The sequence below is a fragment of the Hyposmocoma kahamanoa genome, unplaced genomic scaffold, assembly GCF_003589595.1.
Source record: "Hyposmocoma kahamanoa isolate Upper Pololo Valley unplaced genomic scaffold, ASM358959v1 192, whole genome shotgun sequence".
Lineage (NCBI taxonomy): Eukaryota > Metazoa > Arthropoda > Insecta > Lepidoptera > Cosmopterigidae > Hyposmocoma > Hyposmocoma kahamanoa.
In genome coordinates, this window is record NW_020653719.1 from 1,889,795 (window position 1) to 1,908,411 (window position 18,617).

General features: G+C 38.3%; 1 protein-coding gene and 1 long non-coding RNA gene across 4 annotated transcripts in view; one reads left to right on the forward strand and one right to left on the reverse strand.

Moving 5' to 3' along the window:
• The window catches only part of LOC113226418 (C-1-tetrahydrofolate synthase, cytoplasmic), a 47,813-nt gene that overhangs the window by 7,362 nt on the left and 21,834 nt on the right, over positions 1–18,617 (forward strand). For both annotated transcript variants that reach the window (XM_026459030.1, XM_026459029.1), the window contains exons 2-5: positions 759–957; positions 2,927–3,063; positions 13,686–13,920; positions 15,011–15,122. In XM_026459030.1, coding sequence (XP_026314815.1) covers positions 759–957; positions 2,927–3,063; positions 13,686–13,920; positions 15,011–15,122 — 683 coding nt within the window. The remainder of the gene's footprint in view (positions 1–758; positions 958–2,926; positions 3,064–13,685; positions 13,921–15,010; positions 15,123–18,617) is intronic.
• LOC113226420 lies at positions 3,916–18,593 on the reverse strand. 2 transcript variants are annotated; one of them, XR_003310097.1, is made up of 3 exons: positions 18,317–18,592; positions 17,201–17,358; positions 3,916–3,932 (listed from the first exon to the last, which is right to left on the reverse strand). It is a non-coding gene; the product is annotated as an uncharacterized LOC113226420 (long non-coding RNA). The 2 variants fall into 2 exon arrangements; XR_003310098.1 differs by lacking the exon at positions 3,916–3,932 and adding an exon at positions 15,172–15,195 and having other exon boundaries at positions 18,317–18,593.

The following is an 18,617-nucleotide window of genomic DNA, read 5'->3' on the forward strand; positions in this document are numbered from 1 at the left end:
TAAGTTCACGCGTTATTAACCTTAGCCACCGCAGGTGAAACACGATAGTGAGATTTTATTAAAACCACAAAACCACGCGAAAATTGTAGTTATTACGTACCTTAATTCAATAAAACTACGTTCTTACGCAAACTGTTACAGGGAAATAGACCCTAGTACCTATATGCGTACTTATAGGCATATATGCCCATATATATTTTGTGGAGGAAAAGCAATTACGAATACATCGAATTTTCCGTGACGCTGAATCTTGTAATTTACGTAGAATAATTAGCAAATTAAATCAATATAGTGTCTTCTTCAATAAAACACACTACATCGATGCATGTAATATTTTGTTTATACTTAGGTTATTAGTTTATTACACGGTACGGGATTTTTAAGTGCCGAATAGTAGTATATACCTTAATGTAATTAATTTATTATTGAAATTTTGATTATCGAGGCGGCAGCTTCCGGAATGCCTCGGCAGCCTATCGGGATGCTGCATACCAAATTTTATTCCTTCGGGGTATAAGTGCACACTTGCGTGCGTGTGTGCTTGCGTGTGAGTGTTGTTTGTGTGTAAGTTGTAGGTATATAGTGTGACCATTGATGTTTGTATGATTTATCACTTGAAACATTGATCTATTTCCATGACCTTATTTTGGTTTTACTTTGGGAATAATCCGACGGAGAGATTGTCACCGGAACGTGCGTTTCAACGTGCTTGATGAATTTTAAAACCATTCTGTATATTCTTTTCTTTTATGTTCTAGATCAGTAACAGATGATCTCCGTCGTCAAGTGTCGGAGATCCAGACCCAGGCCCCTAGCTGGGTACCTAGGCTGGCTATCGTCCAGGTAGGAAACCGGGAAGACTCCAACGTCTATATCCGCATGAAGCTGCAAGCTGCCAAGAACATCGGCATCCATGCTGAGCATATCCTACTGCCCAGTGACATTACCGAGTTTGAGGTAGGTATCTGTGCTTTTTGGTCGATACATTTTCAACGTAGGTTGTCCCAGATACGATGATTTTGGGTTTCATTATAATTACATTAGAAACGGGAACAGATTCGATTTAATATTTACGTATTTGCACAACTATAATCCCAAAGTTTTGATGAAATTGCACTGGCAGTGGTCACGAGCTTACGGAAAACGATAATAGATAGGTGCGCAATTGGGATACTCCGGTTTAGTGCGTTGTGCAGTGTACCCAAGAGCCATGAAATCGGAAATGTTCTAATCTCTTCTTCTTTAAATAGGTCTTAACTAGTCAAAATTGTAAGTTAATAGTATAGACTTATTTTATTACTTATGGACCTTAAAAAAAATTAATAAAGATTTTTTTCTAAGAGTGTGTGTACACGGGAGATTTACTTCTATGCTTGGTACACTTGGACATATTTTAATATAAAAGAGAGAAAAAAAATTCTGATTCATGGCTTTTCAGGGCCAAAGTGCTTTGTTTAATTTACAGCCAATCAATTTCATTGACTACATTAATATACATTTCCAGCAACCGCAACTTATACTAACTCTTTATTTATATTACTTCTTTGCGCAAATATACAATATTATGACCTCGAGTTACACTGTGTGCTGCTGTTATAATAGTAGTGTTGTTCTATATTTATTTATGTGAATGTAATAACGTCGTTTGATTTCACTAGTTACATAACTATCTATATTGATATTTTAAATTACTTACTTCCAATCATTTAGATATTTACTGGCCTTTTGACATAAGTTAGATTATATAGGTTTGTTTATTGGTCTGATAAAGAAATACGGTTGAACATATGATGCAACGGTTACGTGAATTGAAAAATAAAAACAAGTAAAAGTTAGCCTCTCGTAGTAGAAAACAAAAATTACCTACTAACGTTTGATGGAAATGCAATTATTAATGTTTATTATTGTTGTTACAAATGTTTTTATAATTATTGGTTTCTACTGTATTTATTGTATTGTATTTATGTTGTACGTTGAACAAAACTATCGTAGTCTACATCTCACTGAAAGTACATCAATGTAAAAAAGACCAAGACAATATTATTATAAAGAACTATCCCAACGTATTCATATCAGCGGTGGAAATTAAGAAATAAACATTCAGTAGTTTTTGACCCTTAAGGTTTTCAGATTTAAAAAAAAGTATAATATCAAGTGACGGGACAAACAAGTCGTGCGCCTGATGGTAAGCTATACGCCGGTCCACAACACTTGCAATGCCACTCAGAGCTTAAACAAAAGGAGTGCTGCCACTGCGCCCATCACCATGAGACATAAGTTGAAAAGTCCAGGCACATGTCTGTAATTTCACCAGCACCCTTATCCTTCTAAACCGGAATGCAGTAATGCTAACATTACTGCTTGGCGGCAGAAATAGGTAAGGTGGCAGTACTACCCTGGACGAACTCTTTCACAAGGAGCTCTACTGCTGCTAAAATCTATAAATACCATACGGTATGGAAATTGATTTCCCCACAATCTTATTTAAAAATTTATTGTAAAGAAAAACCACAATCACAATTCGCATTTAACAAAGGAAAATACTAATATTACTACGAGAAATTTTATGCTTAATACGTAAGTGCATATAGGTACGTATAATACATTATATAACTTGATCGGTTTTGTTCTGTTTTATATCATTTAAATTCAACCTAGCAAGAATAAGCTGTTATTGTCCTTAATAAAATAAATAAATAAAACACAAACAAAAGTTTTCGCTTGTTTCCTAGAGAAAATTCTTCCCGTAGACCTAAGTACAGGACACAATACCTAAAATAACGGGCTTACGTGCTCAACAATCTCATATCTTTATAAATTATTTTACAAATATTCATATTTTCGATGTCAAAAGTACTATGACCAGATGCAATATTGTAGCATCTGTTTTCCGCTCTGTATAATAATAAACACTTGTTCTTTTCAGCTCCTGGACAAGATCAAGTCACTGAACGAGTCCCCGGAGGTGCACGGCATCATTGTCCAGTTGCCTCTGGATTCCGTGCATACAATCGACACCCATAAGGTCACCGACGCCGTCTCACCAGACAAGGATGTCGACGGGTAAGTATAATATCTTCTTTTTTTTTCATTTCTTACAGAGCAAAAGAAAAAATGTAGATTTCGAGTTCTTAGGTTTTCGTGATTGTTACACATAAGAAATGAAACTATTTGTTGTAGGAAATGAAATTATATTATGAAAAAATAGTTTCACATATATTTTTTTAAACAAACCAACATTTCGGGCCCTTTACAGGGGGTCTACTTCCGTTCTCTGTCCGACATCCGTCTGAAAACAAAAAGAGTGGCGCGTTCATGAAACGCGTGGTTGCATCGAAGCTAAAGCGTGACTGCATCGTTACAAACGCGCGAAAGCTTCGATGCAATCGCCTATAAATCCCAAGTGTAGCGATGCAATAGCGCGTTGGTATCGTTGCAGTTGCGCGCTTGCATCGCTTATTAAAATCGTGAGCATGTGTTAAAGTAGACGATAAGCGACTGCATTGCTACTGCATCGCGTTGCATCGGTGCAAACGCGCGACTGAATCGATACAAACGCGCGACTGCATCATTAAAAACGCGCGAAAGCTTCCATGCAATCGCCTATAAATTCCAAGTGTAGTGATGCAATCGAGCGTTGGTATCGTTGCAGTCGCGCGCTTGCGAAACGTTTGCATCGCTGCTTAAAATCGCGCGCGTGTAAAGGTAGACGATTAGCGACTGTTTGTAAGTCATATACGATCAAATTAAAAGACGCGGGATCCGAATGAAGGTTCATGCTTGAAATTGTTTTTCTTTTGGTCGAGTATTACTCACTTGACAGAAATTGTTTCGGACGGACGTGGCGGCGCCGGCGGACGAAGAATAGGAGTAAGACCTCTGGTCAAATGCTCATGCAAACTCAGCTGTGATCATGGTCGTGGTGAAGAAAGCTAATATACGCAACGTAGATCCGAGAAAAATCAAACATTTCCTATACAATCAGGACGATATCTGTCTATCTCTTTCGCTGTGTAGTAATAGTACAATTTTTCGTCCTTCGCAACAGGCTACGCCGTCTAATTGGCCATACTGTTAAACCACACGTACTGTATCCACACATGAAGTCGATCTATTTTTGTTAATATAATAATAATAATGAAGCGTGCAACCTTTCCGAAAACCGGAAAATAAAAAGAAATAACCAAGATAACCATTCCATCTGACCATATTTACAAGGAAACTAAGAATATAATTTTCTAAGATAAAACTAACTTGTGTAGAGAAATTGTCCATCGACAGAATATACTTCTTATACAATGGTTAAGGAGACACTGTTAATCTGTTTGTAGCCTAAGATTTTTAAAACGAACTTTGAGTAATAATAAAGGTTTTTGGGTAATTTAACTAAAAGTAAACGTCACTTGGTTAACCGGTGAAATACAATATTTAGTAGTGAGTTTCGTATGTGTCGTATTACTGCTGTGCTCTTTAATTAGGTCGCATGTCATTAGCTGTCATCTTTTTAAAGCGATTTTAGATTGTTCAACGTAGGAAAGTTGTGATATGTGTTAAAACGTCTTTAATGAAATATTACATTCATATTATATATTTAGAACCATTTTCAAAAAGTTCAATTTAATTTTTCAATAAATAACAAGGTAATGCCTCATAATATACTTCATTACGATTTGTTTACCTACATTTAATTACTTAGACCTTTTTATAGTATAAGACCACAGACCACTTCCGTTTATAGGACTAAGCAAAAATGGCGAGCTAAGCTATTATTCGTATTTTCAAAACGAACTTTGCTTAAGTTTAATACGAAATAAACTCATAATTTAATTTCAGTGAATTGTATTTTAGCGTTTTACTTATTTGACTTTTCACCAAAAGCGTCAATCAGCAAGTGATGTTTCTTATTAGCATAGGTCGGAAAAAGGTGTTCCAAATCTATAGATACATGTATAGATATAGCTATAAGGAGTGACATAGAGTTGTTAAAACCACCAAATTTTAATTCATTACTTTTTCCAATTCCGCATTCCCGGAAATGGTTTTACTGTATCGTAGGACAAAGCTACTCACCCAGTAGTTTTGTCCTACGATATTGGATACTTATTTCTTCTTCCGCCAAATAGGTTTACTGTAATGCATTTTTTTACATGCCACCACTAGAATTGCTTTAAAATCCAACTTTGTTTTCCTAGATGAATAGTTTTGTCCTACGATGGAGTAAAATCAGAAACAAAAAGTAACGAGAACAGAACTCAGCCCCTCCCTGGCTTTAGATTTTAGCTGCACCACACCCCGCACATATCCGATCACTTTAACTGAATGCCAACAAGGCTGTCGGCGAGCCGTTTTTCGTGCCATACAGCTTTGCTTATTTTAATATAGTTTTCAATTTAATTTATTCATTACGAAATTTGTACGTTAATTATACAACATCATTTTACATTACTATTTATAATTTTTTTTTTTTGTATTAGATTACCTATTGACGAAGCCTTGTGCTGATCTTTAGGTTATACATTTTATTATTGTTCATAAATGCATTTTGTAAATTTTGGAATAAATGAATTTGAGCTTTAATAATTTATAATGGTTGTGAATTGTGCTGTGTACGGCTGATTATCATTATCTAAATGGGATAAAGAGAGGAGTTTCTTTCGATTTTTCGAAACATGAAAAAAACAAGTAAAAAAAACTTGTTGAGACGCATTCAGTTATTGTTTTCTTCATTTATTTAGAGCAAAGCAACACATAATACATATTTATTATATCAATGAATACATCGTAGTGAATATACCTAATTATTAACTAGGTAATGATAAACTTGGACACGCAATTCCCAATACATTGGTTACCTTGTTTAAAAGTACCTGTCCAAAATATAACATTTCAAATGCTTTTAATATATTTTTTAAATAAACCTTCAATATTATTCTAGATAGTGAATTCATGAAAAATATAATATTATATCGTAATAAAATTCTATTAATACAATTATAGATAACAGATTCGCGTTAGAATTTCCGTTATGTTGCCGCTCTGACCACGTAACGTAATACGTACGAGATAGTGATGGGCAACCCTGCGACTTCACGCACACATTTCCGCGTGTGCAGATAGCGCCTCGCTATATGTAGTAATAGAAGGTAAGGGAAGGAAACTTTCGACCGTTATATAGAGTGTCCGGGTTTGCGAGTTTTACCACACGTAAAACCATTGCCGGAAGTCCGGAATTCGAAAAAAGTGATGAATTAATTAATTTGGTGGTTTTAACAACTCTATACCACTCCTTGTAGCTAAATTTTGTACATGTATCTATGTATGTGGAACACCTTTTTCCGACCATTGCTTATTAGTCGTTAACCAGTCAGCATAGTTCTCTTGAATGTATGTATATGTTTTCTTAGTAAAAACATATACGTGAGATTTGTTTAATGAGTAAGTAATTTACGAAATATTCTTTGTCATGTCTACAGTTTTCTTACTTATGATCGTATCTTTCATGTTTTAATAATTAATATTTTACTTTTTAAGCTATGAGTAAATTACGAATGAAAAAAATATTTTGTTTTGATTGCATACTTCTTTTTTCAATTCTGTACATTTTTTTGCAAATACTCAAGGCCCGGTTACATTTGGTCGTTTACCGATTCGGCTACACACTTGCGGTGACCAAATGGTTGAGATGATCGACTAAAGTACAAACTACTGGGTATGGAGTATTACATACCATACACTGATGGAACCAATGGACCCCAAGCTCGTCCATGGTTTAACGCTCACTTTAGTCGTGCTGAAGCACAAAAACAGTTCGCGTACCAAGCATGGGCTGATGCTCGACTGCGCAAAGCTCCGAGTACTCGGAATCTAAATAAATAAATTTTTTTTGGAAGTCACTCTTCACCACACTAGGGCCCTACTGGGAGTTTTTTACAGTCCTCACCTAAGAGTTGACTATTTTGAGCAACTAGAGTCGGTTCTGGCTGATCTACGTACCCGCTACGAACATATTATACTCATGGGTGACTTCAATACCTGCCTTGTTAAGAGTGACTGCCGATCGAGGAAGTTGCTTTCACTCTTCCACTCACTTTTTTTGAATTGCCTCGAGTTGTATCCCACTCACTTTCCGCATAATGGTCAACCTTCCCTTCTTGATCTGATCATCACTTCTTCTCCTGAGCTGGTTGGTTCTCATGGACAGTTTAATGCTGCTGCTTTTTCTTCACACGATTTAATTTATGCTTCGTTCAAAATTCGTCCACCTAAGCGCAGACATAAAACCTTAATGCTCCGCAATTATGGTAAATTAGACAAAAATGCCCTTTTTGATGATGTGCTGAATTCTGATTGGGAACTAGTGTTTGGAGCGGAGGACGTGAATGAAATGGTTCAAGCTTTTAACTCTATTATTTTGACCATCTTTGACAAGCATGCTCCTCTTCAAGTTGTCCGAGTCAAACATTTTCCCCCCCCTTGGCTCACGCCACATATAACGGTGGTTATGGAGAGGCGCAACAGAACACGTATTAGATTGCGGAAGAATCCAACCAAAACCAATAGTGAGTCCTACATCGAGTTACGTAACCGCTGCAACAAGCTCTGTAGAAACGCCAGGTGTAAACATATTCACTCCACTATCGAAGGTTGTCCGCATACTAAGATGTGGAAATATTTGAAGTCACTGGGTATCGGTAAAGCTGATCATGTCTTTCCCTTCAATGTCGATCTTAACGCGCTGAACGACTACTTTGCATCTTCCCCAGTATGTTTAGATTCTGTCATAAAATCGCGAACTTTATCTGTCCTGGCCAATGCACCTTGTCTTGCTTCAGCCTCTTTTGATTTTGGAAAGGTTACGACAGCAGATGTGTTGAAAATACTGAAGTCTGTCACCACGAAGGCTGTTGGTAATGACGGTTTGAGTCTTGATATGATCACTCCAATACAGGACCTAGTAGCTCCTATCCTAGCTCATATCCTTAATTTTTCCCTTTCCAGTGGTGTGTTTCCCACTGTATGGAAACAAGCCCATGTAATTCCTCTCCCTAAAAAATCAAATCCTTCTTCTTTCTCCCATTACCGCCCTATCTCCATACTTCCTGTATTGTCCAAAACCCTTGAGCACTATGTCCATAACCGACTCACTAACCACCTCCTACGTTACGATATTTTCAACCATCTGCAGTCTGGTTTTCGAGCGGGCCATAGCACAGTTTCTGCTCTGGTGAAAATCACTGACGACATTCGTCTTAATATAGAAAATAAAAAAGTTTTTTTTTTAAATCTTTATTTATTTATGAGGGTTTTATCTGTGTAGATATGTCACCCTCATAAATAAAAAATTACTGTCCTCACTTTATTGGATTTCAGCAGTGCTTTCAGTACTGTTGATTTTAATTTGCTTCTTGCTGTGCTTAGAACTTTAGATCTACCTCCCTTAGCCGAATCCTGGTTTCGTTCGTATTTATTTGATCGTTCCCAGCTCGTAAAGACCGGTGACATGCACTCGGACTGGTGTAGCCTTACGGCTGGCGTTCCGCAGGGTGGGGTTTTATCACCTATACTTTTTTCGGTCTTTATCGGTGGAATTACATCATCACTCACGTCTTCTTTCCATCTCTATGCCGATGACCTTCAAATCTATACTGTAGCCCGTCTTGAAGATGTAGTTACTGCTATCGGCACATTGAATTCCGACCTACAAAAGGTTTCGGTATGGACTAAGAACTACGGACTTCTTTTAAATGCACAAAAGTCCCAAGCCATAATTATTGGCAGTCGCCATTCCATCTCCAAGTTTGAGTCTATGGTGATGCCCAATTTAGTTTTGAATTACACCATTATTCCTTTTTCCACTTCAGTTAAAAATTTGGGCATCATAATGGATCAGACACTTTCTTGGTCGGAGCATGTCGCCGATGTAAGTCGTAAAATCTTTGCATCACTTCATTCCCTCAAGCGGATGCAGTACTTTCTTCCTCTGTCTACCAAATTTATGCTAATACGCACTCTTCTTTTTCCTATTCTGGACTATGGTGACGTCTCCTATCTTAATCTTTCGGAGGACCTTCTTAATAAATTGGAGCGGCTGCAAAATCAATGTATCATATTGGTGTTTGGATTGAAAAAGTACGACCACATTTCCAAGTTTAGAGATGAGTTGAAGTTGTTGCCTATACGTTTACGTAGAAATGCTCACATTTTATGCTTCCTCTATAAAATCCTGTTCCATCCCACTTCACCTAGCTATCTACGTGAGCGTTTTCAATACCGCCAGGCTATGGGTGACCGCCTGCGTTTTGGCACCAATTTGTCCCTCGTCCTTCCACAACACAGTTCCCAAAAATATAAAAATATATAACTCGTTCACAGTAAATGCTGCCCGTATGTGGAACCCTCTCCCGGTCGAGGTCAGACAGTCGCCTTCGGTTCGGGTTTTCAAGGGTGCTCTTTTGAAGTTTTGGGATTGTTCAGACTCCACATGTTAGAGCTTTTGAAATATTTATTTATATTTGTTATATTTATTTATAGTTTTATTTTGACAACTCAATTTATTATAGACTTTGTATGTATTAATGTATCAACATTACTTAATATATATATATTCGTATGTACATTTGATTTATTAAATTTATCTGTGTATTTATTGAGTATAGTATATTTCATTTCTTTACTTATCTATTTTTAGTGCCACCCCAAAAACCAACTTTCCTCTCAGATTTTCAAAGGTTAGTTGGAAGAAATCTCTTTATGGGATAAGCTAAACCTTTGTACACAAATATTTAAATTGTTTCTGAAAATTTGTAAGTTACTTTGTGTTTAAATAAATAATAAAGCTTTTAATATAACCGCCCAGAAGTGCAAAAGCTTGTTGCGTAGGGCAGAGTTCGACCAGGGTTTGACCAGCTGGACCTCTTATCCAGGAGGTAGCAAATCAAACTGACTTTTGTCGCCCGTCTTTGCCACCTATGCTGAGGCCGGACGGCACGTTGGACTATAATGCAGAAGAGAAGGCTAATCTTTTTGCCTCACTCTTTGCAGAGAGTTCACATCTGAATGCCGCAGGGAACCTACAACCTACCTTGCCTCAGGCTGGCTGCACTATGGCGCCAGTTTTCATACGCCAAAAAGAGGTACTTAGAACTCTGCGGAATCTAGACGTGAATAAAGCTAGCGGGCCAGGTGGAATTCTAGCAATAGTCCTATGTAACTGTGCGCCTAAGTTGTCTCCTGTTGAAGCAGAGCTGATCCTGTCAACTATAAACCTATGTCAGTCACTTCCATACTCTGCAAGACTATGGAACGTGTACTCCACATCCGTTCCTTCTGTCCTTGTTATTGTTCTGTCGTACTTTGAAGATAACGACCTCCTCAGTGATCGTCAGTACGGGTTTCAGCGAGGGCGATCTACTGGGGATATTCTTGTGTATATCTGTTATATATGGAGCGAGGCTATAGAAGAGCAAGGCTAAAGCACTTGCAGTGTGTTTGAACATTTGTAAAACCTTTGAGAGGGTCTGGCACGCAAGCCTTTTAAGTACACTTCCCTCTTATGGGAAAAGTACACTTCCCGCTTCCCACTGACCTTTGCAATTGGATCTCGGATTTCTTGAGCGAAAATTCCATTCGAATGGTCTTAGAAGGTTACTCTTCCGAACAAAGGGTGATAGTTCCTCAAGGTTCCGTACTATCTGCAACTCTGTTTCTACTGCATATCAATGATGTGTTAATTCCAGGTACCTTTGCGTATGCTGATGACAGCACAGTTGTAGATTTATTTATTTATTTAATCAATATTGCGAGTGGGCTCACAGAGCGTATCCAAAACACCTAGAAGCTTAGGCAACATTACAAATTATTGATAAAGAATTGCGATACAATTAAAATAAAATAAAATTATAGATACAGTTTAGCTTACAAATGTCAAAACCTTAACCTACTTAGTATCTAATTTCCTACACGTAAAAAGTAATTATTTAAAAATATGTTCGCGTTCCTAAGAATTTGTCCAAAGGAATCAGCAAATAAGTCCATGTCATAGTGGTCAGCGAGCATATCTCCGATGAGCGTGAGTGCCCGCACGGAGGGCGCGTGCGCAGCGCGAACGGTGCGCACTGCCGGCCGCTGCAGCAAGCGCAGCCGCCTACGCGGCGTCACTATCCCAGCCTCATCCCAACTAAGAGAGGGCATCTGAATGCTAAATTTCTCGAGAATATCTGGACTATCGATTTTATTATGAACGATTGATAGGTAGTGTAGTACTAGCATCCATTTTCGCCTAAATGCAAGTGTTTCTAAATCGACCATAGCAGTTACAAATAAGGAGGGGTAGAGAAACGGATAGTACCCATAAGTTCTCTTATATAACCATCGAGCAAATTTACGTTGAAGCCTTTCCACCATAAGGTTATATTTATTTTCATTAGGATCCCCAATGATAGCGCCGTATTCGAGTTTACTGCGGACATACGCATTATACAAAACCTTTGCTACTCTACTGTTCTGGAATTGTGAAGCAATTCTCATAATAAAACCCAAGGTTTTGCTAGCTTTCTTGCACATTTCAGTCACGTGAGTATGAAAATCCAGTTTGTCATCTAATATTAAACCTAGGTCGCGAATGTTATTAACTCTATCCATAGGAGCGTCATTTAAACTATATCTAGTAAAAAGGGGTGATCGTTTACGCGTAAAAGTTATCACTTTGCACTTATTTTCATTTAGTGGCAATCTATTGACTCGACTCCATTCGGAAACGGCGTCAATATCACATTGGAGTGCCTCAACATCTGCCGCCTTACTAACCCTCGTGAAGAACTTTAAATCGTCCGCGAATAGAAGACATTTGGCGGATCGGACATAGTGTGGTAGTTCATTAATCATGAGTAAAAATAGCGTTGGCCCCAGGGTACTTCCCTGACTCACTCCGGATCTTGTACAGTATTTAAAAGACTCATAACCATTAACTCTAACATACTGGTTTCTCCCACCCAAGTAACTCGCAAAAAATTGCAGAAGTTTGTGCGTAAAGCCTGAAGCTGCCAGTTTCTGTAATAATATGTCATTATCCACAACATCAAATGCCTTTTTAAGGTCGAAGTAAGCGGCGTCTACTTGTCCTCCCAAATCCATTTCAGTGCATGTATAATCAACTAGAGAGACGAGGTTGGTATTTGTCGATAGGTACTACTTGAGTAATGCAAGGGGTTACGCTTTCATATTTAGGTACATGGCGAACGGCTATGAAGTGGAATTCCCTGCCTGCAGTCTTGTTCCCTGACCATTATAAGTTGGACCTTTTCAAGGCCAGAGTGAATAGGCATTTTTTAGATGTGTCGACCTCATCGTCACTTTCCAACAGGTGAGATGGAGATCAAATGCGCACTTATATTTTTATAAAAAAAATGTTGGTTGGTGACTAAGTGTAACCGGTGCGGGTCAGAATACCTAACCAAAGTTTAAATATGGAATATCAATAAGTGACAAATACTTCGTTGTGAGGTCATATGTAATCTGAAGGCCCATATTTTAAATTAATTTTCCTCAAGAACACAATAATGATGGTGAGTCTATATTTACCACTTAAAAATAGGTCTAAAAACAAATGACGTCAATGGTTTAGTGTGGTCCCTTACTTCCAGTTCATTGTTTCTGTGATATAAGATGTAATTATAATAAACGCCAAATTGAGTACAGATTAGAAAAAAATAGTACGAGTGTTAGGAGATTAGTAGGTTACATCTGTGTTTAATTGTATGGTGTTTAGTGTACACTCCACTTGCCGGTCTAATGCAGCAAGCAAATAGCAACAAACAAAAAAAATTGCCATAGGTGAAGGTTTATTTAAATAAATATTAGGCAATATCACATAATATATGTTGCTCCGATCCCAAAGTAAGTAACTAAAGCACTTGTGTTATGGAAATCGGAAGCAACGACGACGGTAACACAAACACCCAGGCCCGAGACAATATATAGAAATCTTAGTTTTATTACATTGACCCGGGCGGGAATCGAAATCCGGACCTCGGAGATGGCGACACCATTGTATGTCTTATGCAAGCCACTCGACTACGGAGGTCGTCAATAGGACTGAAAATCGCAATGTTGAGTCTTCATCCTTTTTGTCCACACTACTTACTAAATAAAAGCTAAAAATAGTTTCATTTCCTATACACTACTTACTGTTTTTGTTTCAATTGTACTGTGGTTTGTGGATAAATAAATGTCTGTTATTGTTAATATTATTTTATTTTAGTTACATAATTTTGTGTTTGTTTTTATTCGATAGTAGAATGCCATAATTTTGCCAGAGAAAGATGTAAAAATGACGATGTTAAAACGACGAGTAGAAAACGCGGGTGAAGTCTTCTTCTTCTTTTTGTCGATAAAATAAAACCGATGTTAAATTTCTTTAGTCCAATAAGCAGCTATCTCTATGTTTATATCCGTTGCGTTTAGCAGGTCTTCGCAGGTGCAGCTGGTCGGAGACAGTGGGCATGAGAGCAGATCTGATATACTTTATGTGTCGGTTGATGGTTTTTAGTCGACTTGATGTAGCCTCATTTCGCCATGTTGTCTCTACATCCGCCAATTTGTTTCCCGAGACGGTTCAGGGACTTGCTACAAGTCGTGTCTGAGGGGAAGTATCAGCCTTCTAACATCTTGTATAATTATGTTGGTAGACTGAACACCATCAATGAGGGTCGCGCAGCTGTGGGCGACTTGTCCGCATTTATCCCGTGCACACCAGCGGGCGTTTTGGAACTGATTAAGCAAACCGGCGTGCCTATCTCTGGAAAGAACGCAGTGGTGCTTGGTCGCAGTCGTATTGTTGGCACTCCCGTTTCTGAACTCTTGAAGTGGGAGCATGCTACAGTCACCATCTGTCATTCGAAGACCAAGAATTTGAACGAAATTGTAAGTTATATCAAGTTTTTTTTACATTGTTATTGTGGCCATCTTGTTTATTTGAATGTCGAACATTTTTTACATCCGGTGGAATTTGATCAAGGTGAAGTGCACAAATATTCCCTCCGTATATTATAGTTTTTGGAGGCCGTCAGTCACTCTTTCATATTTTCCACATTCAGTAGGTCCTCTCCTATTTGAATTTATGCTTTGGAACGTATCCGCCTACGATAGAAATATCTTTTTTCCACGCTATCGAGAAGTATTCGTTCTATTTCTATCAGTGAGACTAAACTTGTAGCTTTATATATATATAAAAATGTAGTGTAGTTTATATAGATAATTGAGGATTTTTTCAAATGCAGTAGCACTTTCTGGACAGCTTTAAGGCCTAATTAATAAATAATTAAGCCCCCTAATTGCTTCCGAGGCCCCTCCCTAGTACTTTTCAGCGGTAGGGACCACTTTGGGGAACTATGATCTAACAGCTTTTAATATCGCACCCTTGAGTAATAAGGCCACATCTGTTAAATAATGAAAACCAAACGTGCCACATTTTTTGTACCCACTATGATGTCACAAGAACTATTTAGTGATGGGAAACCTTATTCCGCTCTAAATCGATTGATTGAATGGAATACGCGTAAGTACGCGAATTTCATGTCACAAGAAGAAACTACATTTTGTATACAAACACTACGCGGTCGCTGGCGGTAACTGTCATTGTAATCTCAAACCACCTCTGGTTTGAGATTACACTGGGCAATAAAAAATCGGAAACCATTGCACAAAATCTTCGTTTCCGTCAAAGATATATAGGCAGGGTGTTCCATGCACTTGTTTAACGTTAATGGAACCTATGGTTATTAATACAAAAACTTGAACAGAAAAATTTCTTCGACTCAGTGGGATACGATTTTCTATGTTTTCGATCTTTCTTTATTAATCATAACAAAATTATTGGAGATATGTCACAAAAAAATCTCCACAATACATTAATTGAGCTTGAATAATTTATTATTTACGTTCGTCGGAATCTTGGAACGTTGTGTTTACTACAGTTTATAGTTCTATTATACATTTTTTTCGTTTTGTTCAGACAAAAACAGCGGACATTCTAGTGGTGGCCATCGGACGTGCTGAGATGGTCAAAGGGTCTTGGATCAAGCCTGGTGCTGTTGTCATTGATTGCGGCATTAACCCTATCCCTGGTGAGTTTGTACTTGATCAACCTGGCTTTTAGAATCAAGCTCAGCTTGCGGGCTACGTACGTTTCTCGCAGAACTTGGAACAGATTCGGAAGAAGCGAGATCATTAACTCATAGGCATAGATTTACAAATTGTCATCTGTTATAGACGTCTTTTGAAGCACCATGACATGTCGATCCATAGACATGAGCCTTATTTTAAGCGATTGTCAAATGATGTGGGATCCTATTTTAAATAGAGACTCAGACATGTTAACTAAAATAAGTCACGTACACACATCAAAAGTGTCTAGGGATCAAGTGAATATTTTTGAAATAAAAATTATTTAAGCAATATTTACCAAATCCAGTCTTCCAGGACGACTTCTTACTTTAATGCTTATGTTTTATTTAACCGCTTACCCCTATATTTAATTAAAATAAACTAAAATTGTTGTTTTTGCAAATTGTGGGAAAAAACTCAAATTAACGGCGTCAATTAAATGACAAAAAAATGGCGAAAATGATGATTTTGCTCATTTTTATTGTAGAGATAAGAAAATTAATAATCTGTATTTCCACCATTAACACGAATCACACAATTACAGCGATTTGGCATGCTTAAGATGAGTTCATCAAAATCACTTTGAGGAATGGCCGCCCGTGTATTTTGTAACAAGTCAAAATATTGTTGTAGAGTATGTACGGTATGCATACTCGGCACAGCTCTTCTTTGAAGCATATCCCATGCGTGCTCAATTGGATTGAGGTCTGGCGATTGAGCAGGCCACGGCAGAACGTTGATACGAGCTTCGGCAAGAATGCGTGTTACGACTCTAGCCGTGTGTGGACGTGCGTTGTCATGCATTAGTTGAAATGAATCACCCAACTGGCCTCGCAAAGGGATGATAACATCTGAAACAATCCTCTCTGCGTAAACTTGAGCATTGAGGTTACCCCTGATCCAAATGAGATCGGTTCTTCCGCCGATCCAAATACCGGCCCATATCATTATTGTTCCCCCACCATATGGATGAACTTCCTGACAATATCTCAAACGTTCATGACGTCCAGATGTTCTCCAAACTCGAGTACGTCTTGTATCCGGTCTCATACCGAAGCGGGATTCAACCGAAAAGCACACATAGCGCCAGTCTTCTTCCTCCCAGTTTCTGTGTTCGCGAGCCCATCGTAAACGGGTCCTGCGATTGCAGGGTGCAATAGGTGGAACTCTGAGCGGCCTTCGGGATCGCAGACCCACTTCACGTAAACGATTTCGAATTGTTTGATCGCTTATTAGCAAGCCTGACGAGCTGTGGAGCCTCGTAACCAACATCATGGCGGTCATGGTACGATTCCGTCGAGCAGTATTTTGGATATACCGGTCCTGTCTGCGAGTCGTGATGCGAGATCGTCCTCCATGTCGCTCGGCCACGCTGCCCGTCATGCGATAGCGCGTCCAGAGGCGACTTATGACGCTCTGTGTAGTGTTAAGAGTGAAAGCCACAGCACGTTGCCTGGAACCAGCTTCCAACATTCCGACGGCTCGCATCATCACTTCTCGGGTTAAATGATGTCGTCTCTCCATAATAATGTAAATTGTTTCGGTTCCGATGCAGATATTGTAATGATTTTGTCAAAACACTATAACTCATTTTTATACAAAACCACATTGACAGTCGATTTTCTTCTTATTATCGAATTTTAAGCAATATTCCTTATTTAAATGTTAAAACTCACTAAAAAGTATCAATAGCGATACAAAAAGTTAATATAATTAACCCTAATTGCAGCAATATTCTTAAACGTACTTGATCCCTGGACACTTTTGATGTGTGTATTTAAGTCAAAATTTTTCTCGACATGATTCGAACCAGTCCGTGGTGCTTATTCATTAGATTCTGCGGCAGCGACTCGACGGAAACTGCGCGCCAAAGCCCTGGCAGCATACGTGACTTATCTAGTTTAGTTAATATGTGGGATCTAATGCGATCATCTTTTTGATGACCAGATGTTCATGCACTGGGACTAGCAATATTATTGAATGAATATTCAATATTGCTAGTCCCACTAATGCCCAAGTATGAATGACTGAATCTCACGGTAGGTCACATGACGATTATGCAGCATCTGTTGACCACAGCATCAATGTTTTCCGGAATAACAACCAATTTTGGACGATCTTTACGAAATCCGTCTTTGTGTCTTCAGTCTCGATTGAATTTCGAAAACCATCGATAGACACCAGTTCTTGATGGAGCTTCATCACCAAAAACAATCACACGAAAATGTTCACGGCTTAATTCCATTTTATTATGTGAGATGAATTTTTCAAATTCTTATAAACAATACAAATTATGTTCGAATGTCAAAATACGTTTGCCGCCAAAAATGTTTAAACTATGCGGTAGACATTTAATTCATTCACAAGCAGCTCTACTGCAACTAATCAACGCTGCTCTTAATCTGATTGTCTGGTATACCTTATACGGTATACTTTATACTGGTATATTTTATTTTATTTTATTTTATTTTCATTATTTTACAACAAGATTAGAATAGTAAGTATAATACACGCCTCACGGACCAGTGAGGCTGATGGCTAACTAAAAGTTTCCACAGATAATTATTTCCAGTGATAGAAACAGACTATAAAGTAAGTTGCCGACTTAAAAAAAACAAACATAATAAATATAAATAACGAAATTAAATACGTTAAGCAGTTATAGTAGCTACATATAAGAGAAAAACATATCACTGAGTAAGTGTTTTAGTTTACTTGTACTGGTGTTCAACACCAGTCCACCTCACTATATCTTTTAACTAAGGAGTTAAATGAGCGAGACGCTCTATTTAAAAATGCATTTTGCCTATAATTTGTCCTAACCCTAGGAACGTAAAGGGTGATAGGATTTCTCAGTGCCTTGCTTGTACGAAGTTTAGTAGCAGTAGAGCTCGTTGTGTAAGAGTTCGTCCAGGGAAGTACTGCCACCTTGCCTATTTCTGCCGCCAAGGAGTAATGTCAGCATTACTGCGTTCCGGTTTTGAAGCGTAGAGGTGCTGGCGAAATTACAGGCGCATGGGACTTGTCAGTTTATGTCTTAGGGTGACGGGCACAGTGGCAGTGCCCCTCAGATCTTTGCGATTTAAAGTTCTGAGTGGTTGTTGTTGTATTCTAACGTTCAGTATTTCCGTATGGCATAAGTCGTAATACATACCCACTTCAAGACAAAACAAACAAAATGCTCTGTTTATCGTCGCAAGACAAGTAATGTGGGCGACAATGGACGGAATCGCCGATTGTGGGTTAATATTGACAAAACAACGCGTTGCAACGGACGCGGTGCGCGGTCGCAGTACCTATCTCCGCGGTTGCAGGTTACGAGTACGTCGCGCAGAAATGATTTCGTACGCAAACCATAAACTGCAATAATGCATTTTCGTTTGATTGCGGTTCGATAACAACACAGAACACCATTCGCCACACAATACTTCGGAATTCAGACGCGACTATGTATT